This window comes from Melitaea cinxia, chromosome 26 (assembly GCF_905220565.1).
Source record: "Melitaea cinxia chromosome 26, ilMelCinx1.1, whole genome shotgun sequence".
Classification (NCBI taxonomy): domain Eukaryota; kingdom Metazoa; phylum Arthropoda; class Insecta; order Lepidoptera; family Nymphalidae; genus Melitaea; species Melitaea cinxia.
Genome location: NC_059419.1, coordinates 3,647,183 through 3,675,001, shown reverse-complemented (window position 1 = coordinate 3,675,001; position 27,819 = coordinate 3,647,183). Strand labels below are relative to the sequence as shown.

Here is a 27,819-nt window from a genome sequence, read left to right as displayed (position 1 = left end):
TGCAGGCGTCTATAAGCTACGGTAATCGCTTACCATCAGGTGAGCCGTACGCTTGTTTGCCGACCTAGTGACATAAAAAAAAATCCTGAAAAAGAGATTCTAAAAAGAGAAGTAACTAATATTACCTCTAACTTTTGCAAGAAGTAAACTCCTGGGATAAATTTTAAATACATATGCAGATATGTGGTAAGGCTAGTCGTACCCACCTAATCCGAACAGCTGTACGAGCGGTAACGATCGTATTAAAATTTTTGCTAGGTAATTACTACTAGCGAGAACGTAGAATTGTTTCTGCAGTTCGACTCTTTCGTACTTTTGAAAAATTATGGTGATTTTGCCACCCCTATAAATGTGAGTAGCACGGTTTATTCTGCCGATGTGAGTGACAATACACGAAGGAGATTGCTCGGTGCGATCGAGATAACAGTGTCAATTTTATTTCAAAAACAGACAAAATAGTCAAACTTTCATTCATTCTAATGAAAAAACGATCGCGACTATTTAAGTTTTTTTTGGATAGTTTACAGCGACAATGGTCACGGGTGGACAAACTTGCATTGTTACACCTTCACGTATTATTATTATTTAAACTAAAACTACAGCTATTAGTAACTAAACTATTACGAACTAATTACACTAGGGCAGACATAATTTCTTTAATACTTAATTTGATTGATTTCATAATATTTACGCAAAAATGTACAGTACGGACAAAACACCAACATTAACAAACATTGAACATTTTTTGCAAAATAAATACAGTCTCAGTATCTGTAACATTACCCCACAGTAACAGACCGTAAGACATAAGTCTATGGAAATAGTTAAAATATATTAAACGTGCTGTAGCAACGTCGGTCACTGTTCGTACTTTCTAACTGCAAATGCTGCAGAGTTGAGTCTACCATTCAAGGATAATAAAAGGGAATTTCACTGAAGTTTTGAGTCCAAATTTATCCATAAGAAAACCGTAGCATCATTAACAATTAGTTTCTCGTTATTTATTTCAAAATGATAATTCGGAAGCTTAACACTGGGCAACGCAACTTAACGAATTGGTTTTTTTGGCGTTCAAAACTTAGTTGTTTGTTTTAAACCAACCTTGAATTTGGGATAAAGAACTGTTCATGTCAACAAATTATATTAATTTTATATCAACTTAAAAAATAAGCGATGTATCATCAGCAAATAGCACTATATCACAAATTAAAAAAAAGAAAAGAACCTAGAATTGATCCCTGTGGAACGCCCATTTTTAGTACAGATCCTAAAGACTTCGTTCCGTTTATATGTATCACATGTTAAATCCTATTAGATAGATATGAAGCAATGAGAATAAAAGCTTTACTATTAACATTGTAATACTCAAATTTACTTAATCTCATGGTCCACTCAATCAAATGCATTTGATAAGTCACAAAATACACCAATAGCATTATTTGACATATTGTGACGCTTGGGACAGGTGTCCCAAGCGTCACATATATGTTTGAGAAGTGCCACACCAACATCTGTCAGTGACCTCTAGTGAAACCATATTTATCACTATAAAAAATTTCGTTAACATTAAATTGCACACTGTCTGTGTGGCTACGGCAGTGAAGAATACAACCAACCACTCTATTACCTCTATTACCGTGGGTGTCGTAAGAGGCGACTAAGGGATAATACAGTTCCACTACCACCTTGGAACTTAAAAGCCGACCGATGGCGGGATAACCATCCAACTGCTGGCTTTGAAATACACAGGCTGAAGACGGGCAGTAGCGTCTTCGGTGCGATAAAGCCAGCCCTGCGGTCACCAACTCGCTTGCCCAGCGTGGTGACTATGGGGAAAACACATGAGTTCGCGCCATTTTTATCCAGCAGTGGACTGCGATAGGCTGAAGTTACTACTAGTAATAAAATGGAAAAGAAGTTGATTTCGTATATTTTTCAAAAGTTTTACTTAAAGACGGCAGGATTGAAATGGGCCTATATTTACTGGGATCACTTCGATGTCCCTTTTAAAAAAATGGTAAAACTTTACTATATTTTAATAAATTTAGTTTTTGTACATATTATTGAATTGTTTTTAGTTCTTGTTATCATAATAATGTAAGATAAGGAAAGGAAAGTAGATACCTGGTAAGTCAAAATGCTATATTATAAATAAAACAGCACATTTTCAATACCGTTTTTTATTTATTATACATAGTAAATGTATGACAATTGTGTCGTATTGTTAAATGATAATAGTTACAGTCTTGAAAATATAAAAAAAATATATAATTTACAACAGAAAAAAAAACGCATACATACGTCAGATTTTCAAAAGGGTCATTAACCCATTATCGTAATTAATATTTACAAAAATCTTACAAATTAATATTGAAAAACTGTGCACACGATAATTAATACACATACCATGGCTTATTTTGATTATTTACATAGGAATTATAGCGACGTGGTGTCAAAATATCGACCCCAAGCCTCCAAAGAAATGGTTAGTTTTGATTATAAATATTATTTTTCTTCTATTTTACACAATTATTTATTACCTATCTATTTTAGTGCCAACATTAATGTTATATTTACTAAATGTATAAATATGTTCATACATTTATTTGTATATTGTATAATTAACTGTTCTATAATCTGTGTATGTTTTCCCGCTAAAATGTGATTAAAAATAATTGATACGTAATAATTTATGAAGTGTAGAATTTTAAAATTGATCACATGACTAGTCCTTTATAAATGAAACATTTTTTTGAAAACATTCATACAAATAATTTTATATGGTAACACTGGATACATACCGTTCTGTATATGGCAATATAAGTACATATTGATTTGTATGTTATGCATAAAATTATAAAATCGTAAACATGACTGAAACACAACATTCCTAAAACTATTGATATAAAATTCAATGTTATTTTTAAAACAGTATTTTAAATGGACATACTATCATCTACTCGTCTATAAACTTACCAAAAACGAATAGTCGATGAATATCCAATAGTGAATGTTACAAATTGGCAAGTCTATAAAAACAATTATATTATTTTCTTAATAATAATCATGGACAGAGTTATTAAAAAACAAAATTATATTCGATATATCACATATATTTAATTTGTCATTTATATTAAAACGACAGATAATTATATAACGGCTCATGTCTAACACAGTTACATTAAAAGTTTAAAATGATAATACAGTATAATACGTTCTTGTTTACATTTTTTCAAAAGAAAAAGCAAAAGAACTAAAAAATATATAAAATAATTATTATTCGTGGGCTTAATGGCTTTCAGTTGTGCCACACTGTCGATTTCGCCAATGTCACGTGGGATAGAAAAGACTCGGAGAATGATTAGTGTGGTTGAGATTGTTAGCTAAATTGATTATTGTAGACAGAAAAAAAAAATTAGGCACAAGACTATTATATCCATATAAAATGGCAACAAATCGATTGATATTCGTTTTATATTTTATGATTTCTTAATTAATATCAACTTAAGGAGAATAGATGTTCTCATGATCTATAAAAAAAATGGCGTGTATCTCATTCGATAATTTATAAAACTTATATAATAATTACACGAGGTCTAAAAATAAATGATAACGCTATTTACAAGAGGCCGTTACGGTTCTTAAATACCGTTTTAACCTAACTATACATATATAATATACAATGAGATGTGTAACATCAAAAAGCTGGTCGTGAAAATAGTTCTCGACCCTTAGAAGCTAAGATTCTCTGCCGCGGACGACAGGTTTATGGTGAATCAGGTTTGCGAAGGGCCATCTTCTAAAGGTCTAAATCTTACGAAACCATCCTGAGCTACCAGCATACTGGCGCCTGTTTCATTAGGATTAATTTCATCCTGGGGTTGAGAATACGACGCTTCGTAACCACAATTCCTCGACGCTGGTTGAGGGGTACCCAAAGCGCAATGATAGCTTCTTTCATTCGGATCTTCGGAGAAACCATACAAGTCGGTCGATTTCGGCCTATCCGGGAAACCATTGCCTTTACCACGTTTCTGGCTACCACTCGAGTTAACCATTGACGTTGAGGGCGAATTACGCCTTTGCGAATTTCTTATTTGCTGACAAGGTCCTTCGTAACTTCTGTTAGGATTGAGAGTTTGGATGCCAGATGCGTGGTAGGATGCGTTTTCGGCGTTATAATTACCGTATTCATCTGGCATATGAGGTTGATGGTAGTGGTGGCTCATCGATGGTTCGTAACCCATTGTCATACAATTTTGTACGTTTTTATTCTTTGCTCTTTGCTTTTTCCTCGGATTGCTATTAGTTCGAGACGATACCCTGTCGTATGACATGAGTTTGAAATTGTGGGAACTACGATTTGAGCCACCGTTGTAGTTCTGGTTTTTTATATCACGTATAAAGTCACTATTACTGCCATATTGAATTACATTATATTCGTGGTCTAATGGATCATCGCCTTGCAATGATTGCATCGCAGGATCACAGTTTGAATAATGGTCATCAGAAGCAGATTCTATACCACTATAACCAGCCATGTTGGGATGATGTTTGATCAAATGATTGGCCACACCTTGGCTAGATGTGGCATTACTAGATTCTGTAGAACTACTATGACCAGCATTCGCTATTGAACTGTGTCCAGAGTAATTTTCTGTACCAGAATTATTGTCGCAATTGACAGCTAATGTATTCAATTGGAACCTTGGATGGTCTACCGGACCACCACAGCACTGCTCCGGTATGTTTGTATGATGGCCGGCAGTTTCGTAAATGGGTTTACCGGTTCTCAATGTGTACGTGTGTAAGTTAGTGTTTGTATTGCAAATAGCTGGGTAATCTGATTCGAATTGTTCGTTACTCGAACCTGCAGTACATGGGATTAGACCAAGACCTGTTATTTTCTGCCCGTCAGCCTTTTCATGTGAAGACGCTGCTACACCAATTTTAATGCTTATTACCCAGGAAATAAGAGCCACTATGATTATCTCGAGCAGTCGCAATGAAAATTGATATCCCCATTGTAACCAATCAAATTTAGTCATATTTACTTGATTGATACCAATTATTCCGTAAATCTGTAGCGTCGCCATTACAATAAATAGCAATGCCGTGGCTAAGTTTATATGTATCGCTTGGTGTAGATATTGAAAACTATTGATGTATGTATTATTCTTTTGTAACACTTGTTTGAGCATTTTATACACGTACAGATAGCACAGCCCGAGAGTTAGGCATACTATAATAAATATAATTTGACAAGTTAGACCTAGTACCCTTTTTTCGACGCCCTGTGGCGTCCTTATAATCGTTTTATTATTTTCAAGGATATGCAACATTATACAGGATAAGAGATGTAGCGCTCCGCCGATTATGATCGTTCTAGGGCGGTATAGCCATACGCAACACGTTGTCTTAAAGTTAATACTATTCGTTAAAAGGAACAGAATGGTAGAGGCGAACGCTAGACTTAAGAAAATTTCGGGAACGTGAAGAAGGATCTCGCTAATAAAAACTGGCAGTGAATTGTTAATATTGTACGGATCGTAGAGCATATAAAATATTCTCAATATACACACAAACACCAGGATCAAATGAAGAATAATAAAGTAGTACTGGGTGAAAACATGTGTGAATTTATTGTAATATAATATCGAATAAATTGAGTATCCAGCCAAAACTGTGAAAACAATGGCTGCCCCGTAAATATGAATGTTCCAAGCGACCGGCCAAGTAACTCCTAGCCTCTGAACTGGACCGCTGTTCTTAAAATCGTGTTTTAGAATCTTTTTGTCAGAATTGACATTTGCTAAATTATGATATCTTTCTGTTGACATTTCGGGGTCGCTAAGTTCGAAACCTATTGTTGTCGCTGGAGTAAAAGAATCTTTTCTACTATCATTCCTATCTGGTTGTTTGTTTGTAGCGTATTGAAGATTCCTTCTAGTATTCGTTTCACCATTCTGTTCTACAATAAGTGGCCTATCTAAATTATTCATATCTGGATCTAGTACAGCTAAAACGCCTTCAGTTGAACTGTCCCTATTAGAATCACTGAGTGTAACACCAGCGTCTTTTGTAACGTATATGTCACTTTTTGAGGTTTTCTCCTGAGTGTGATGAGGTTTCGCAGTAACAGTTCTGAGGAGGACATCTGGGATATCCTCTTTCCTGCCATTGGAACCGGAAAGGATCCTTGAAATCGTGGGGATGTTGAGAGAATTCGGCACGAAGTCTGTGAAATTCGCTTGGTCCGTCCCATGCTTGTCACTGTCTAATTCGTCCGGCTGAAAATAAAAATAAAACATTTTAATAACAGAAATTAAAGCAATTATTTTGAAATATTGCGTATGAAAGTGACGAAAGCCAACAAGCATCAATCCAATGAACATTAAGTATACTCAGTTTGTATTTATATTTAGCTCTTCCTAATCTGCAAATGTTCATTTATACATATATATACTAAAAAAATCTTTAAAACGTAAAAGATCAATAAAGTTACCAAGAACTAATCCTTATTGTCAACAAGTTGTTCCAGCATATTGAATAGCTATTGATTTACAATTCAAACAAATACAGTCGCTGTAACTTCCTTTTAAAAGTGCATTCAGCTTGTCTCGTGACAAGTTGGTGATAGTTGGCAATAGTTACGACCTGATTTGATCATGAGATACTGTACCTTATGGCTCGGTGTGTTAAGAGCCTTTTTCTTCTGCGGTTCCAGTGCGACTGGAGGCAAAGGCGGTGCGGGCGGCGGAGCCGGTACTTGTGGGGAGGACGTTTCCTGAAAATTGGGAAATTTGCTATTTGAGTGGATTTCGGAAAGCAATTGGACATGTTTGTTGCGTTAGTCTTATTTTCTTCTAGTTGAGTTGTTTCAAAGTAGTATATAATGGACTAATTCCGTCTTATTTATGCTTTACGTGTTCTTTAGTGTCAATCAATTAATGTATATTCGGGACAAAGGTTTTCATGACTAGTGCTATTAAGATTTATCGTAAAATTAGACTTAGCATGAAATAAAATAAAAATTACAAAGTACGATTATACTCGAGTTAAAGAATTATACAGACTAGGTTTTTATTCTCATAACACCTTAAAAGGTTATTAAAATTAACATTTGATATTTGTAATATAAATATGGATAGTGTTAGCAAACTTTTAACTTTACAGCATCAATTTGGTACAATCATTCGAGCAGCCTAATGGAAAATTTATAATACTTCTCCTTCAGGGAGTATACCGTTGCTCACTAAGGAATCATTCACAAACTATTACAGTAGTGTTAAATTTAGTATCGGTATGAAGAAAATATCATTAACAGTTTCTTACCTGTCCTGGAGGTCTGATGGGTATGCGCTCATGGCCAGGCCCGAGAGAAGGAGGGGGGATGGGCCGCCGGTTAAGGTAGCTGTTCCCATCTGTGTTTGTGCCTGAAAATAAAAATAAATAAATAATAATGTAATTTATTGTTATTGTTTTAATATAAAATAAATTACAAGGTATAGGTACATTTTGTAATTTCGTAGTATTTGCAAAATCGCTATCGCATAATATTTAATCTATCAACTTTTTTTTTGTTTTGAAGACTAACGCCGAGTTGCACGAAACAAAATTAAAATTTAAGTAGAGATTAAACTAATTTAATCACAAGAATTTCATACAATCCTTGTGATTAAATTAGTTTAATCACTACTTAAATTTTAATTTCTTTTCACGCAACTCGGCGTTAACCAACAAAACAAGCGATTATTTTGGTATCGGCTTAAATTCCATATACGATTGTAAAAAAGGTAATTTCTTAGAAACAGCAATCGAAAAAAAAATTTAATAAGTACAAACTACAATTAACTTATAAATATATAAGTTAAGTATAAGAGAGCGTTGATCTTGAAGCACGAATGCTGTAAACGGACAAATGATGCTTAGTTTGTTTCGATTTTAGATTCACTACATATTTTTGATATAGCTTTTTATATATACTTATAGGTTTAATATGAAAATAAGTTTGTTTTTTTTTTTCACCGTGTTAATGGTTTTGTGTTTCCTTTTATTTTTATTTTTTGTTTTTCACGTTTGTTAATTTAAATTTTAAACGGATGGATGGTCGTAATTGGCCTTTTTGATTATTTTTAATTCTTGTTTGTTTTATAATTTTTTCTGTGCTGTGTACCATCCCTTATAAATAAATAAATAAAATAAATAAATATAGACGATATTAGAAGTTTCATGATCGCAGCACTGTATTTTCTTAAAGTTACTAAAACTAAATCAAAATCAACGATTATAATATCATTTGGACTGCTGATAGCAGATAAAGATTCAAGTCTGGAGATATTTTGTAAATACTGAATCAAGAAACTCAATAACAAAGATATATATTACGAGCTCATTCGACGACTATTTAGAAGTACCTTGCCAGAGTAGCTCGTAAGCACAAAGTAAAGTTGAAAAATAGGGTAGGAATTTATTTTTCACGCGGAACGTGATCTATTGCACCAACAGAACTCCCATTTGAAGGAAAGTAATTAGGAGTCGACCATCCTTATAGACAAGCTTTTTTTTCTTTTATACAATTTGGTCGACAAACAAGCGTACGGCTCACCTGATGGTAAGCGATTACCGTAGCTTATAGACGCCTGCAAAACCAAAAGCATCGCAAGCGCGTTGTCGACCCTATCTCCAATCCAAGGAAAAGTATCTAAACAAAAAATTTAAAAAAGTCAATGAAAATATATCCAATATTAAATATTTACCTCTAAGTGTTGGCTTGTCAGCGAACGGGTTCCGGTACTCGGGCGGCAGTGGAGGGGTGAAGAAGGCTCTGCCGGGCGGCGCGTAGGACGGCACCGCGCCCACGCCGGCGAGCAGAGCCGCGCCGTGGTGGGCGGGCGGTCTGAGTAAGACATTCGTATATTAACACATTGCTTGTAAAAATATAGTAATAGTAATAAAACTTCTTTTACTATTTCGTTATTTGTTCTTATTATCGTATTTTTTGAATATTTTTTTTTCGTATCATTCTAGAAAATTCTTAAATTACTTCAGAATAATAAACATGAGTAAACAATAGTACATTTAAAAGATTTGCGTTTCATATTATTGTTTAACAGTTTTAACATATTCCTTTATGATAATGCTAAAGCGTCGTATAAATCTTAATATATATAAATATCGTGTCACAATGTTTGTCCTCAATGGACTCCTAAACTACTTAACCGATTTTAGTCTAATTTGCACACCGTGTGCAGTTTGATCCAACTTAAAAGATAGGCTATATTTTATTTTGATATATTATGTTATTATTATATTTCAGAAAAAAATAAGGCGATACGAAGTTCGCCAGGTCAGCTAGTAAAACTATATATATTGCCAGCTCGAATGACCATAGTATGCATAATACATAGCTCTAACATTTATTGGCATTAAAATAATCTTAAAAGCGGACGTATCTTAAAAATGCATTAAGTTAACACATATAAATCCAACTTAAAAGCTTGAACCATTAAAAAAGATCTGCAGATGGTCCGCTACAAATACGCTCAAATACACAATAGGAAAGCAACATACAAAGTACGTAGCGACGAATAATAAACAATAAACGCAAATCGCTTGCAATATATTCAATCTAACAATGCAACGCCTGGCCGTAAATCTGCGCGGCCGCAGTGAATGCAAACGCGAAATTTCAATAAACGCATACAGAGTTTAGCGCGAAACGATGCGACCGGAATTTTAAAAGTTTAACCATCTCCGAGAAATCCTGGTAAAGGCTTTAAACCACGAAGATATATATGTACGTGTCTTTTTAAAATATTAATTTTGTCTGCTAGTCAGAAACATATATATAGTAAAACGTTACGTTATTTTTTTGTATATCTTCTATAATATAAAAATGAGTCGCTGAATGTGTTGCTAAGCGCAAAACTCGAGAACGGTTGGACCGATTTCGCTAATTCTTTTTTTAAAATATTCCTTGAAGTACGAGGATGGTTCTTACGGAGAGAAAAGTTCTAAAAAAAATTTAAATTTCCTGAAAAAGTCTAAAAACAATAATTTTTTATACTCCCATACAAAAGATTTGTGATAATACTTAAAAGTCAATTTGAACTTTAATACGATAAAGTTTGTGTTAGGCGATACGAAGTTGGCCGGGTCAGCTAATAGGTTATATATACTTATTATATAAATCTTCAATAAATAATAAAGTAATTTTTATTTTTTAAATTCAAGTATGGAAGGTAGTCTGTAATAATTTAAAGGATAGTGCATCACTAAAAAAAAATTAAAAAAAAATTGAAATATACACAATGTGGCCTATAACTTTAGGTTAATCTATTATTCAATCCATGCCTTCAAATCAAATTATAATTTCGGCTTTGTGGTTAAACACTAAACACTGCGTTAATTAAGATCAATTATCTCTTATTGATCTGGCATCGTAATTATTGGCGTGTATGTACGGTGTATTACGTTTTCAGAGATTATATTAAGATGAACTTACTTGGTACATACATTTGTCTTATCTACTTGATTACGTATTAATTGCATATTAGGTATAAATAAATCATCACTTATTTTGAATGTGGAGTGGTGAGCGACGTTGCCATAACTCTGACTGCTATGGGTTTGATTTTTAGTCGGGACTAATCTTATATATAAAACTCTCGTATCACAATGTTAGTTACCATACTCCTCCGAAACGGCTGGACCGATTTTTATGAAATTTTGTGTGCATACGGTTAGGTCTGAGAATCGGCAAATGTCTATTTTTCATACCCCTAAGTCAAAGGATAAGAGGGGTCAATAACATATATGGTAAAACAACGTTTGCACGGTCAGCTAGTATAATATAAAAAATATGTATTTGCTTGTATTTATATTTATTTATTCAAGTAAACTATATTATACACTAAATTATTTCCTGTGTCGTCTAAATATTTAATGTGATTTTCTGACATCGCGTTGACTAATAACAATGTTTGTTTTTTGGCTATTTTTATCGAGTAAGTTTTTTTTATTGTTATTGAAATGTTTGTGTAGATCCTATGTTGTTGAGGAAAAAGTGTCGCTGGATTCACTAACAAAATTAATACACATTTTTTTAAAAATTTCTTCTATAACTAGCATCATTACTTTCGATGATACATAGCCTTCTTAAAAGAAATCCCTTTTGCATCATTTACTTCCATTCTTTATTAGTAGTAACCAGCTTTTAGCCAGTTTATATATAAATGAAAAATGATAAATTAATAATTCAGCCTTCAATATCCCACTGTTGGGCAGGCCTTTTTCCCCGTGTAGGAGAAGGATCGGAACTTAATCCACTACGCTGCACCACTGCGGGTTATCGGATATATTCCATACTATGGGTGACGACCGCTATCAGGTGTATAATTATGATAACAACTGGGAACGACAGCTTAACTGGCACGGTTTGGAGACCTACAAGAACAGACAATCCGACCGGAAATAAACATATGTATAAACGTAAATATCAACTCCGATCTGGAATCGAACCTGCGACACGGCATACGCAATATTAAAAAAATAGCGAGTCGTTTATATATAATATGTATTTAATGAAGCGTGTACACATCATGTACATAATATAACTCGCAATACAAAGTGATAATAAATAAATTTAATTACATACATATTAGAATACTCTAATTATAATTACACAATGTACACGTTACTATTTACAGTACACGTTATTATTTAAACCGCACATTCCACTCAAAATCAAATCAACGTGCGAATTTACTAAATTATTACACATTTTATTAATTACTTTATTGCATAGATATAGTAAAACACATTCACACAGTAAAAAAACATAGCAGTACAAAATAAATGAAACAAAAGGTAGGAATATACCCTGACATCGTGCAAAGGAGGTCTTATTGCTTTAAGCCAGGGTTGTCAAACTCAATTTTGCAGAGGGCCATATATTTAATTTAGAACGTGTAGGCGGGCCGATTCAAATAAAAAGAAAATAAACTGAATTATTATAATATTTTATTTATTTCATTATATAATGTAAAAAATAAAGGTAGTGTGCGCATTTTAAAACTTTCGTAGAGGAATCGAGTGAAGTCATGGTTCTTCTTTCTGTGACACATGGCGATTGCGGGCCGTATCTTTGACGTCCCTGCTTTAAGCAAAAAATTTTTTTGAGAAATTATCAAATTTTTCTTTATATTTTTATACAAACCTTGTTTATAATAATAATGAACGAAAATAAAGAACTATTTAATTTGGTGCAGTAGTTCCTAAGTTACACACATACACATTCCGGCGATCCGATTTTACTTATATACATAGATTACTACTTGCTTTCATTTCGATTTTATACACGTGTTTATTGACCTTTGATATTTAAACTGTTTGTTAGGAAAACTTATAGTGTACAAGATTTGTGTAGCAGAGTTAACAAAGTTCTTGGCTGCCGAGTTCATCAATAAATTTGCCGAGTGTATACGCCATATGCGAAGCTGTAGTTGACATATGACCATATACAGCATCCGCCTACCGAGATAATATATTTTTTAAAGTAAAACTTCTTAACGTACGCTTGCTTGGGGAGTAAGCTGGTGAATGCGTGACGTGAGCGTTACGAAAAGTGTGATCGGACGAGACGAGCGGAGCAAGAGAGGTGCGAGCAAACATTTTCGTTCTCTCTTTCTCATAGCCAGTTACGTTTTGTATATCTAAGACACAGGACAGGCCTATTGGTAAATAAGTTTTACTTCAGTCGTGTGGTCTAAAGCACACTCGTTTTTGACGATTTTCGAAGCTTTCGAGCTTTCGCGTATCCAAATGTGATTACATAACAATAAAACGAAATTATAAATTACACATTTTTAAATAAATAATCTATCAATTTACTTTTCTGACAAAAATATAGAAAAAAATAACATCAATAAAACCGAAAAACCATCTATCAACAAATTCTTAAAACTCATTCAAATCCATTCTAAGTTGAAATGTGATTGAGAATAAGACGCACATACTTAGGGAGTTATAAGAAAATTAACGATAATCTAGTCGCGTACAAATAAAACCAAAACGTGAAAGAATCCACGGTCAAACACTAGTCCAAAACAGATTTCGTATAAGCGTACGAGTTTAGCGAAATGTCAGTGACCCGTCACCGACCAGTATTACTTGAACGCTATACCGATTTTCTGTATATGGTGATGTGGGTTTTATCAAATGGTGTGGGAACTAAAAATTGGCGTAGTGCCCGACAACCATACTATTTCGCCGTTCCCACCACGTTAACCGTATATTAATGAATCCTGGTTTGTATAATAAATATTCGTTTTTATTGGAAGCATACGGATTAGTATGAATGCGAACATTACTATATTTATTTACTAGCTGCCCGGACAGACTTCGTTCTCTCAATAATTAATAGAGGTTTTTTTAGTATTAAAACTTTCCGTGGGCCTTAAGAAACGTACAAAAAAAAATTAGCCGAATTGGTCGAGCTATTCTCGAGTTAACTTAACCCTAGCAACATTCATTTTTATTTATATAAGATAGCTTAAAAATATAATGCAGGACATTCCATTTGTTTTTAAATACAAATATTGTTTTTAATGCTTTTCAAGTAACCTTATTACTTAAGTCTGTACATATTGATTAAATACAAGTCATTAGCCATTTTTAACCGACTTCAAAAAAAGGAGCAGGTTCTCAATTTGACTGTAATTTTTTAAATGTTTGTTACCTCTTAACTGGTAAAAACCAGGAGCATCGATTTTAATTATTCTTTTCGTAAATCTAAAGCTACTCCTTGTCATATTATTATTTCGACTATCTACGATTACTCCTTGATGTAGATCGAAGTTGGTTTTTTTTGGCATGTGAACAAACATAATTATTGAAAAAAAAAATGATTTACTTTAACTAAGTAATACGTACTATCGATCACTTCTCAAATTCAAATTAAAATGTTCATTGGCAATCTCCTATATGTATACATATATATGATCTTATTAATGTCACAAATGTATTAATAAATTAGATGTTCCTTTTGTTACTGCTATAATTTCACATTAGGCACTGCATTTATTTAAGTATCTCTTTCTATCTCTTCTTCTTCTCTAATCTTATCAACATTGAACATTACTATTTTCTTATACAAATCTATAATAAATATAAACGCGAAAGGTCATTCATCACGAAATCTCTGAAACTATAACACCTAGAAACTTGAAATTTGGCAGATAGGTTCCTTATAGAGCGTAGACATCCGCTAAGAACGGATTTTACGAAACTCGACCCCTAAGGGGGTAAAAAGGGGTTTGGAAGTTTGTATGAAAGTTTTATGTTTTTTAAGTACGATGCTTGATATTTAAAATGTATACTCTATAAATGATGAGAAGGTGTTCAAATAATGTATATTTAGAAATCAACTCCCTTTTTGGGTTAAAACGGGGGATGGTAGGTTGACCCACTCATCAGGAAATCTCCGAAACTATAACACCTAGAAACTTGAAATTTGGCAGGTAGGTTTCTTATAGAGCGTAGACATCCGCTAAGAACGGATTTTACGAAACTCGACCCCTAAGGAGGTAAAACGGGGGTTGGTAGTTTGTATAAAAGTCCTATGTTTTTGAAGTAAGAGACTTGAAATTTAAAATGTATGCTCTATAGATGGTGAGAAGGTGTTTAAATAATGTATCTTTAGAAAGCAACTCCTTTTCGGGGTTAAAACGGGGATGGTAGGTTGACTCCCTCATCACGAAATATCCGAAACTATAACAGCTACAAACTTAAAATTTGGCAGGTAGGTTCCGTATAGGGCGTAAACATCCGCTAAGAGCTGATTTTACGAAACTCGACCCTTAAGGGGATAAAACAGGGGTTGGAAGTTTGTATGAAAGTCCTATGTTTTTGAAGTAAGAGACTTGAAATTTAAACTGTATGCTCTATAGATGGTGAGAAGGTGTCCAAATAATATATCTTTAGAAATCAACTCGCTTTTGGGGTTAAAACTGGGGATGGTAGGTTGATTCACTCATCACGGAATCTCCGAAACTATAACAGCCACAAACTTAAAGTTTGGCAGCTAGGTTCCTTATAGGGCATTAACATCTATCAAGACCGGATTTTACAAAAATCGACCCCTACGGGGGTAAAACGGGGGTTGGAAGTTTGTATGAAAGTCCTATGTTTTTGAAGTAACAGACTTGAAATTTAAAATTTATGCTCCATAGATGGTGAGGAGGTGTCCAAAAAAATGAATCGTAATCTATATATATATAAAAGAGAAAGGTCACTAACTCACTCATCACGAGAACTCAAAAACCGCTGGATGGTCTATCTATCCAGGTTGGACAAAGATATAATTTGGCAGGGAGGTAGATTATAGTTAGCAGACGTCCGCTAAGAACGGATTTTACGATATTCCACCTCTAAGGGGGTTTAAATGGGGTGATAGTTTGTATGAAACATATGCAGCCTGAAAATAAAACTAAAAACGAAATGTGTATACAGAGGTTTTATAAAAATAACTATTAAATTATACCAAATTGTGCCTTTTAAAAAGTTACTCAGTTTGATAAGCATTTCAAGTGACTGAAATAAAAAAATCATTTGCGTTTAAACATCTTAATAGTAATGCATATCTGCATAACCACGCGGACGTAATCGCGGGCAACAGTTAGTGTATTATAAAACTAAGTCTCCAAAAGTGTATGTGATCGATTCGCTCAAAATCTACTGAACGGATTTTCATGCGGTTTCACCATTGGAGAGACGGCTCCACCATTGGCAAGAGGAAGGTTTACGGAACGGCTAAGCCGATTTTGATGAGAGCTTCACTGGAAGTTTGCCGGGAAAACTTTGTGACACACTAATTTCAACGCGGGCGAAGCCGCGGGCACAGCTAGTAATATTATAATTTTTTATGTGTAATTCAAATAAATTTCAATTTATTCTATAGGTTTTTAAGTTTATTAATATTGTTCATCTATTTATACTCTTATCAAAATAAGACACAGAAAAAAAATTTAAACACTTTTGTGTACACATTCGATATGAATCATTAAGAATTAATGAAGCAAAATTTCGAAGAGTTAAAACATTAAAGTTTAAGTATAAATATTCGAAAGTACTAAACTTTACTTAGAACTTGTTTTCACGTTATTTTGTTCGTAATTTGTGCTTTCAATGGTGATCAATTATGTATTTTATTAAAAATTGCTAGCTTTGACTCGCGTTTTCGCCTGTTAATTTCAATTTGTTTAAAGAAACTAAACTAGTCATGCATTTCAATATATCGCAAAAATTTATTTTTTATGACATTTTTCAAGCTATTAACATGTCAACATTTAAAACTCTTTAAATTCTTAAGCGGCTATCCATCGATTACTGATAAAACAATCTGACATATAAAGGTGAACATTGTCTTGGTTAAACTACACTGTATGCGTCACATTGAACTATATTAAGGCTGTTTTGCATGCTGATAAATTTTATCAGAAACTTAAGTGCTAGATAAAATTGATAAATATTCTGTAAAAGTAATAATTAAATGATTTTTTGTTTAGGGCCTATTTCATCAGTTGTGGATAACGCTATTTGATGGATAGCAGTATCTGACGGTAAGAAGTTTTTGATCCATTATCCTTTTTTACCATCGAATTCTACTACATTTATGAGATATTTCTATGCGCATATCATCTCTTAAAGTTACAAGTTACAGTTCGTTAATTAGGGAGTCATCCGTCAAATAGCGTTATCCACAATTTGGGAAACGGGGCCTTAGTATTTGAATACGGTGAGCAATTTCGTAACATCATCGTGCAATTAACAATGTACATGTACGAATTTATTGTCTAGTAATGTTTTAATTGTATAAAATTGTCGTTTTGAAATGTCGCCATTGCGTTGGTTTAATTAATTAATCGAAAAATAAACAAAAAACTTGTGTCCACATGCCATTTTACAGTATTTACGGTCTGGTAAATTTTTTTATTGTTTCGTTTACGCATGCATGCGCTGACGGTTGATTGTGGGTTTGTGATTTTGTAATAAATTATGTAGAGAGAAAGTTTTACTGTGAATGATTTTGAAACTGAAAACTGTATATTTATCAAGAGACATTTAAAAATCCAAATTGATTTAATCTATAGTTGCCTCACTCGCGTTGTTTTCAAAGGTATTAGTAATTTATAAAAATGACGATTAAAATGTGCTTTTAAAGCCTTCTTTAAGTGTTTTTTTTAAATTAGTTTTTGATTTTGAGTTTTAATTGGTTGTAGTATCCTAATATTTTATTTTATATTACGTATATCACGAGTCTGTAATATAAGAACTGAGAAAACATTTACAATAGAATAATAAAAATTATTAAACGTGTAAGCCTTAATTCAAAGTTGGACTTAATCAAATCCGAACAATACATTTGCCATACGATTAAGATATACTTATAGAACTTTACTGATTTAAACATTACATTACGACTCAAAGAATATATAAAAAACAGGTGAAACCGCGCGTATCGTCTACCTATAAATAGGTATCTTATTAGCAGTCAGCAGACAAAAGGACCAATTTCAAAATTCATAAATTCAGTTCAAAGAAAGTAAAGATAGAGAGGGTTATGATTAATGTTTTGGGAGTACTGTAATAAATTGTGAACTTCGAGACCTTTCTTCACGTACGCGACACGTACATAGTTCGTCATATTATACTTACGAGGTCGATACCCGTCTGTTTTGTGACAAATCACTTTGAAAATGAAAATATTTTATATATTACTTTCACGAGATGACTATACAGATATTTGCGAAAAGCTTTGTCGCGATTATTTTGTATTTTTGCCGTTCGACGATAGATGACGCTACATGTTCAATCAGATAAAATTTAATAGGTACGTGACTGCAATTTTATTAAAATGAAAACTATCTAAAAGTATATATGTGTAAAGTATTTTAATATAACTGATAAAACTGACAATAAATACTAAAGCTGTCAAAAATAATAAAAATATTTGCGCTAGTCGACACTAGATGGCGACATTTCTTAAGCTTTCTGAAGCTTGTACTAACTTAAGTGTTTGTTTTTCGCTTAAGTTGTATTATTTTTAGTTAACTTAATACTGTTAAAGTTGAATAACAAGACTGAATTTTTTATATAGATATAAGTATTCTTCAAAAATTTCTACAAGTATGTTACATAGACAGAAAGTAATAAAACATTTTGAAATGAACGCTGGATTTCAATATAATAAATGAGAGAGGGTGCAGCACAATGCAAGTGTAGTTGAAAACAATGAGGATAGATTAATGGTGGTCGCGCTAAACTGTGAAAGAATACTTTTGGAAAATATCCGGTTTTCTGTGGTATAAGAGACGAGAGACTTGCGTTTCTATTACATGAATGAACCTTCCTTACTTTAATACTTTATTGCAGAGTGTATTGCAGATACATTTGATAATATAAGAATATTTTAACAACTAAGTGCTAAGGCGGTCTTATCAATAAAAGTGATTTACATATTTTTTTTATTATTATTTGCTGATATGTATATGTGTAATAAAGCATTTCCGTTATGAATCTTATAGATACATGAGCCTTACACTTAGAAGCCCCTTTATAGTAAAATATGCTACCGGGACTAAGGATACAGACAATACATACACAATAATAATAATATTTATACAAATAGTTGACACAACTAACAAGTACTTCAATCGTAATCGTACAATTGTTAGTTGCTGTGACTTCGCCAACCTGTCTCACTTACGGCATAGTATCTGTTAAGTCACGTACACACGAATGTAATCACCGAGGAACATCAAACTGTGTCTGTCAAAAATTGTTTTTTTAAGATGTAATCTGTTTCTGTTTAACGGTGACATCTAAACTATGGCTACTGGTAGAAAAAACATAAGTAGTTTTTTTTTTTACTTTACGTACTACCATAACGTTAAATAGCCTATGAATTGAAATAAGTTATAGGCGATAAGTACTGTGTGGCTACGGTACTAAAGAATTTAGCCACCCCCTCTCTTCCCGTGGGTGTCGTAAGAGGCGACTAAGGGATAACACAGTTCCACTACCACATTGGAACTTAAAAAGCCGACCGGTGGCGGGATAACCATCCAACTGCTAGCTTTGAAATACACAGGCCGAAGACGAGCAGCAGCGTCTTCGGTGCGACAAAGCCAGCACTGCGGTCACCAACCCGCCTGCCCAGCGTGGTGACTATGGGCAAAACACATGAGTTCACGCTATTTTTGGCGTAAACTTATGGAGGCCTATGTCCAGCAGTGGACTGTGATAGGCTGTAATTTATAGGCTATAAAACATGGTACGATTCATAGTCCGCTCCTGTAATATAGCAATAACCATTTATTTTATAATAATTATAATTTACATCGAGTGTTCATTTAATACGTGCGGTGTATATAATTCAATTTAATTTAACAAGAAATATTAAAACTTTAAAAATATAATACGAACAGCTTCGCTAAGACACGAGAAAATATGAAGTCATATAAAATTTTTATTGTACCATATTTACAGCGGCGAAGATTTATACTCGAAACGGGTTCAAGTTTGTTAAATAAAAATGAACTAGAGTTAATCATACAAGAAATAATTTTAATTGTTAAAACAATGTTGTGTTGTTTATACGGGGATTATGTTGCGATTTCGTGTCGATAGATGGCGTTTATCGATTACCATAAAATGAGTAGCATGGAATATGTATGCAAATTTTTTTCTGTCAAACAAGTCTCGAATTTCGAAGCAATGTAAGTTTCGATGTACTTTTTACATAGTAATCAAGTAGTGTGAAATTGTTATACATAGGTGTAGTTAACTAAAAACGGGAAGTAATTTTTATAAAGTAGGTACTCCACTTTTTCACAACATGATACTACGACATTTGAAAGATAACTCGTTTGTAATAAACCATTTCTTAGAATAGGGACAAACTTAAAATGTAACTTTTAGGGATTTGATTTATTTTAGGCGCTGTTTGAAACGACTTAAATTGGTTCGAATTCTCCGTAGAAGAATCTAAATATTTCAAAAATTATACATCTGATGATTTGTATATTACCACCTGAAATACACAATTAAATAATAATTCTGTAAACGTGTAGTTTGTTTTTTCCCTGTGGCTAACAAAGCCACAAGTACCTGCCAGACTTAAAAAAAAGTGTGTGTGTGCACCTACTTATGTACACATGAGAAGTTATACTTCATTAGCCAGCTAACTTCACGTTGCTAACTTCTTCGGTGATTAGATAACTTCGGGGTGTCGTTTTATGCGCGAGCGTCGTAAAAAATTACTGTCATCATTTTTCCCTGACACGCCAAAAGTATAACTTCAAAAAATTACAATTTTTTTTCCACATCAATCATAAGTCACAAAAACATAATTATGATAGATAAATTAAACATTTAATAACGAGATAACTTCCCTCTCTTTAAACCAAGCTTTAAGTCTCGGATTTATTTACTTTGACAGTGACATTTTTATTTCAATCATTCTTAAGTCGGATATAAAACTGTCTTCTTGTAAATCTGAAAGCCAACGATTGACGTAAACGCTTCGTAATTTTTTCTCCATTAAGGGAAAAAAATTCGATTTGATTTTTTTTTTATTCGAGACGAACGATCTTCGGAAGGTAATATTCGATTACCTTTAAAAACATGTTTCGTTTTTTATATTTTTTAAGTTAGTGATAGCTTTATCAATAGGTACCTAATTAGGCCTTAGGGCTTGTTTCAGCTAATCTGATAAATTACAAGTTTCTGCTTTACAGGTAGTTGATAGAAATATTTTGTATACAAAGGGAAGTAGACAGTATAAAAGAAAAATATCTGTGTAAATTTATCTGTTGGATACCGTTACATATCAGATAACTTTAATAGCAACCAAAAAAATCTAAATTAATAATCGCTACTGGTTTTAAATACATTTTTGGTAATATTAATAGAATAAAAAAAATATGTATTAGAATTTGAAAACACCTATGATATAGCTTAAACTGCTTAAAGCAATTCGACATAACTAAGTTTTGACACATCATAACAACCACTTCGATAAAACGACTTGAACCCTCCTTATTTTAAGAAAATACCTTCGCCCAGCTAAAGAACGTTTACTAACTTCAATTGCTTTCTTAAAAAGTAATATCCTTAGTACTAATTATTAATTATAAAATTAAAGAGAAAAATATGCTGACGCTAGACCATTTCCTTTGCCCTAAGGCCCTAAGGTTGCCTGTAAGAGATCGCTTTTTAGCGATAAGGCCGCCCTTTGTACCTAATGAATATATTGTTACTATTTTTCTTTCTTTGCTATGTATTATTTCTGTTTTTGGTGTACAATAAAGTGTATTGTTGTTGTCGTTGTTAAAGAGAAAAATAAGAAGAAATCTGTATGATCAGTATAAAAAAAAACTTCTTTTGACTACAAACAATTATCGTAAACTTTTTTTGTTTTTTTTTGGTATCGCAGGGGATCCCATTTACGGGTGATAAACGTACTTTTATATTAATTAACACAAAAAATAAAATAAAATAATCTCAGGACAAAATCAAAAATTAAAAGTGAAATATAGAAAAGATTAGAAAACTTTTTTCACTAAATGCAAACATTATTAATTAACTTGTTAATTAATTATCAAAATAAAATCTCAATCTCAAAACAAAGAAAAAGATTTAACAGAACAATGGCTTACGTAATCAAGACTTTCGTATTAGCATAGTTTTTTAATTAAGCAACGTTCCGCCACGACTGTTAGCCACGGCATCGCGGGTCGTGCCTCGGATGTGCAATATTATTTGCATAATCGCTAAATCGCTACCAATGAAAGAGAAGTGGTCACGACGTGTGTGTACACTTGTTCCTTTGTCACGATGTTTTTATTTATTTATTTTTTAATTTTTCAGTCAAATTATACTGTTACGGTGAGATGAGCGGGCTTGTTTTCATTTGTAAATTTTTTTTTTCTTCCAAATCGATGGTCTTTCGGAAGTTACGCGTTTTGAAACGAAGTTCCTTATGGGGCGTTGCGGAGGGGTACCCTAGCCGGCAAAAAACGTCCGTAACGTTTAAAAAAAGCGTAAGATTTTTATATAGTCATGTATGATGGCTTTACAATGTCTAATGTATAGTCTACGTGATGACTGTCATTATTATTGCAGTTTGCTATTATTATTATATATCATTCGATAATTATTATATATATTTATTAATAATTGTAAATAAAATGAAGGTGTTAAGATAATTTTGTAAAGTAGTTTTTTTGATTTTTATCGATAAAAAATTATAACAAAAAATATAATAATTATTTTGTTTATAGCTCGAATAGAGCTTGAAATGAATAATTTATAATAAGGAACTTCGTTCATATCTGGTGTCCACACTTTTTTTTTTTTTTTTTGTTAATAGCTCTGCTAAACTGATATCTTTAAAATACTTCAAAACTGTATGTATATATTTATGTACTTGTTATAAGGCAATAAACATTCTCAATCGATAAATTATTAAAAGCCTTACAATTAACCGAGTGAAAATTAACTTGAGTTGTTTTCTATGTTAGTTCCGTGTTACTTGCGGTCTGTGAATCGATCGAGTTAATTAAAACCGCATCGATGGACTCGAACCGGTAACACTTCGTGATTTCACTTTAATTACTAATTCTATAATTATTTCACAACAATTATTGTCTATTTAAAAATGTTTTTAATTTAGTGTATGAGAATTTGAAATATTTTTAACCGACTTTCAAAAAAACTTGGAGGTTCTCAATTCGATTGTATTTTTTTATGTACCTATGTTAACTGGGAACTTGACTTGTTACATAGTTTTATTTAAATTTGATCGAGACCTGAAAACTACTTTCTAAGTAATCTTTGATAACCTGTATTTACTTGACTATTTTTTCGTATACGTTCGTTGTATTAGTTGTCAATGTAATCGAAGTTATTTATTTCGTTTATTAGCACACACAATTACTTTAAGTGAATGCACGTATGTAGTAACAAAATATGTATCTAATTTTTATGTGTTATTGCCTATGAGATACGTTTCTTAAGTGACTTCCTTACGCAACAGTTTTTTTTTTTCAAATCGCTACTGCTATTCCAAAGAATATAGTATTCAAAAAGTTTTATGGCCTATAATATTCCTTAATAAACAGGTTTTATAACGCAACAGCTTTTTTCGAATCGTTCCAATAATTAGCGCATTCGAACAAACCAACAATTCTCGTGCATTACATACACATTTAAATTTATATATAATTAATATATTATATCAAAAAAGTGTGTGTGTCAGCTCCGACGCACGACTGGAGTTTACTCCTTCAGATCGACTTAGACAGTCGAGGAAGAGGTACAAAAAAAGGCTTACTAGCCTAAGAAAAAGATTAATACCATATCAAATTGTAAATAAACGAATCAAATAACGCCATCTATCTATCTAAGGTGGTGTTATTAGAAAACGTCTTTATGCCATCAATCGAAACCCGGTTTCTATAGATGGCGTTACGAGAAATGTAACGAGGTCATTCGTTCAGTAGATTTTACTACTCATATTTTTTTCATACCATGGGGGGGGGTACATAAAAAAAGATTCTTAAGGAGCACAACTCCAAAAAGTTTCCTTACAATAAATCTTAACAACAAAATTATCCATTCAATAAAAAATTCGTTAAACAACGAAGGCCGCTCTAGTTCCGAACTTAGGTGATTGATAGAACCGAATGAATGATCGAGCGGGAATGATAACGCTTTTTATTCAATAGTGACTGAAATTAATGAATATTTGAAACCTATAAGAACTTTATAGAGCTTTTTCATATACCCTTTCAAATGTGTTTATGTGTAAGTACTAAAAGTATATTGTATTACTGTTTAAAGAATAAAGAAATGTTATTATTTTGTACACCAAAGTATTTACAGTAAAAATATTTTTGTATTTTTACCCACATAATTATGTTGATAACTTCTCATGTAAGTGACTGTTTTCATTGAGCAAATAAATATTCTTTAAATCTAAATACAAAAAAAAAAAAATAAAGACAATTTTTTCTTGAAACGAATCTCAATTAAGGTTTTTTCGATATAGAACAATATTTTGACATACCAATTAAAAAAAAAATTAATACCAAATTTTAACTTGATATTTCATTGAGACAAAATTCTGGTAATTAAAAAAACAAAACTTTGTCTAAAACATGTAGTCATTTGATTAAACATAAGATCAAGAACAACTCACAGATTAAAATTCGTATCAAACATACAAACACACATCCTTCAAACAGATTAGGTTCCTTTATTCAATAAACAAACACAAATAAATTACCAATAACCCTATAAAATTTAATATGTATAATAGTAATATTCAAAAGTATTCCTACAGAACTTTAACACTATAAACAAATTGAATTCCACTAGTACTCGGAAATTCAACGAAAACTCAACCAGTTTCACTATCAAAGAGCCGTTAAAACAATAACCGAAACGACTATTAACAATTATTATCGAAGCCGTTTCGTTTAGATTCTATCAGGTTTTTACCCCATTCGACCTATTTTTTATGACTTTATTGTAGTTTCACTGTATGGATGAAATGACGGATGTACTTATAGGCTTTTACGGTTTTATTTGTTCAACTTGTACAAATTATTTTTTACTTTATTTTATAATTTTTTAAGCAATAGAAAGCCTTAAGATATTATTAAGCGCAAAAAGATTTACGAGTAATATATTTAAATATTTTTATTGACATAAAAAAAAAATCTCAACAGCACTAAATTACTACATAAAACTGAGGTCAATTGCAATACTTAACTACACTACACTCAAGTCAATTGAAGTACTATTCAGTACTAACACTAAACAGTTACGTTGCCTACGGGGAATTGGGATAGGGTCGGCAACGTCTTGCGATACTGTTGGTGTTGCTTAGTCTCTAAGCTACATACGTCGCTTACCATCAGGTGAGCCGTACGCTTGTTTACCGACCTAGTAATATAAAAAATGACCTAATGGCCTAGAAAAATAAAAATGCATAAAAATTAAAAACATATAGATAAGTGAAATAATAAATCAGACAACACCTTTTTCATTTACTATAGATATCAAAACCACACATGTCAAGTGAAAGTTAAGGACATCTGTCAAAACGAAGGTGTAACAGCAGCTTGGTGTATATATGTCGGTGTATTTTTCATTGAATTCATTTATAATTCATAAAATCAATTTATTATAAATTTTTAATTTGATTATAAAAACTTCATTAATTTAAAGGAGAATGATACGATTCCATACATTCTTGGGCCAAAATGTAATGAAATGAAAATGGTATCAATTAATGCATTTAGGCTTATTGCTCCCTCTCTGAAGATTATCTATATTTTGGCTATCTGAGAGTGGAGTTATTAGACTTTTTGTAAAAGTGAGGTTATGTTACAATGTCTATAAAAAAACCCGATCACTAAGTTCTTGTAGCATTAATGTTTGTTATATTTAGTGAAGACTGTTTGAAAACTCACTACAAATATTGATATACACTTGAAACCATAAATAAATATCAGGAATGGACTCAGAATGCATCGCAAAACAATAAACACGAAACGAGTGACGGACACAGTATCAGAGTATCATTGTTAGTCTGTCAAAGCTGTCATTAAAAAAATGATTTATTTTAAATCGATATGAAATCGATAATCATTTTGGTTTATCAGATATTAATTGATATTGTCGATATTAATGTAACTTTATTTAAATGCACTTTATTGTTTACAGCTTTAATTGTGCATCTAAATATCTTGAGTTAATTAACTAGTGCAAACGTTTTCTTTTTGAATTCTGTAATCGATTATAGTTGAATTGATACCCAAATAATTTGATGAAAACTATCTTTCTCAATTTTCTCCGCTTCTAGATTCAGAATTGAGCTGATATTTTATATTTTAAAATAAAAAAATATGACCAATTTTTTAAAAAATATCTCTACTCATTACATTTTGGCCCAAAAGTCTCCATCTCCTTTAAATCACTTGTATAATTATATATATTTTAATATTATTTGTTTATTTGAACTAATCTATTGATTAGAAACTTTTTAATGTAGAGGCTAGTAGAATGTAAAATAACAAATTATACATAATGGGACATACACATAATGTACACGATAAAATTATAAGAAATTTTCATTATTGTTATATAAAATTAGTAGCAGTAATTAATTTGACGAGATGTAGATTTGACGAGAACTAAAAGTAGGCGAAACAAGATGAAAAATTTAAGTACGGTACAGTTGAGATCTTTTTTTTGAATTCGGTTATAAATAGAAATAACCTTCTATACAATATAACAAAATATATTTAGTAACAAAAAAAAAATCAATTGAAATGAACGAACTTAGTTCCACTAACTTGACTTCAAATAAAACCAATTGGTATATAGCTCGATTTCCGTTTCACTTTCAAATGATTTAATCCGATAAAACAATTAACAGTTATCGTTGGCAATCGTTGAAACGACTCGGTTTATACCCTTTACGACCTATTGTTGTATTTCTTTTATACTGTAATATATCATAACAATATTCTGTTAAAGTAACATTCAAAGGAATAAAAAACATTTTGATAGTATTTATTATATTTGTTAGCTAATTAAACTACCATTTTTCAATTTTATATCTGCATTTGACGAAGGGCGAAGATTCAAAGCAGGATCTATTATTGTACGATTCTGAACTTTGCTGTATAGTAGGTACAGTTTAAAATACCTTTGGACAAGACTTTTCTTTAATAAAAATCAAGGATACGCTTCACAATATTACTCGAACACAGGTAGAAGCTATTAATTTATAGTGAAATATTAAATAAAATTATTATAAATATAAATAAATAGAATCCGGAGTAGAATAGGGAACAGCCCAAGTTCTTAGATCGGAACGGATTAAACTAGTCGGATCAAACTTTTACGCCTCGTAAACGATATTTAACTTTAAGAGGGTACTAAATAGAATTTATGGTAATGATTTAATTACTTACGGTATTACCGTCCGAGCCGTTCAGGGGGTTGTTCGTTGAGAATAATGCTCGGGGGTGTTGTAAAATTTAACAAAACATTATTAAGTAATAATTGGATCGCTGAAGGAAATATCGGTTAATCATGTTAAATATTAATTATACGAAATCTACCAAACTGAACTACTGAACTCTGACTACTCGAAATTTACCGTTACATTTGAGACTGAGAAAGCAAATAAAAATTAGTGATACGAAACCCCTTTTAAATCTTAAAATTGACACTTGACAGTTTTACATTACTGAGGCAGTAATGCTAAAAACATCTGTTTCCAACCAAAATAATATCGCTTAAAAGATATATGTAAGTTTAAAATTAGAACACCGAGGTTACCTGGGCTTGTGATAGGTTGGATTGCTGTTAGTCTTGAGTATGTCAGCGTTGGGGACGGACGTCGGCAACGCGTGCTCTCGCTCCAGTTCGCTCTCATAGCTCTCAAGTGGGACGTGCTTGCCGGGCAAGGGGTCCGCTGTAAAAAGAACATAATAATTTAATTTTACATTTAAAAACAATAAAATATTTTCTTACAAAACTAAAAATTAAGTTGTTTTTTTTTCAGACGATATTTCGGATAGAACTTATCTTTCAAATTAATAAACCTCTTCTTTAATTGAAAATTTTACGATGGTTATACATATTTACAATGCACAATTTAAGAACTACTTATTTACAAATAATTGCGGTACAAATCATGTCCATTTGGAATGGTGCCATAAATGCTGGTAGCAT

The 27,819-nt window shown here is 32.2% G+C and overlaps 1 protein-coding gene across 1 annotated transcript; it reads right to left on the bottom strand.

The window, feature by feature from the left end:
- Nucleotides 1-3,776: 3,776 nt before the first annotated feature.
- Nucleotides 3,777-27,819, bottom strand: LOC123666413. Its single transcript, XM_045600507.1, has 6 exons — nucleotides 27,777-27,819; nucleotides 27,424-27,559; nucleotides 8,760-8,899; nucleotides 7,336-7,436; nucleotides 6,683-6,787; nucleotides 3,777-6,290 (listed from the first exon to the last, which is right to left on the bottom strand). Exons 1-6 carry the CDS (start codon nucleotides 27,817-27,819, stop codon nucleotides 3,777-3,779), a joined length of 3,039 nt encoding a protein of 1,012 aa, XP_045456463.1.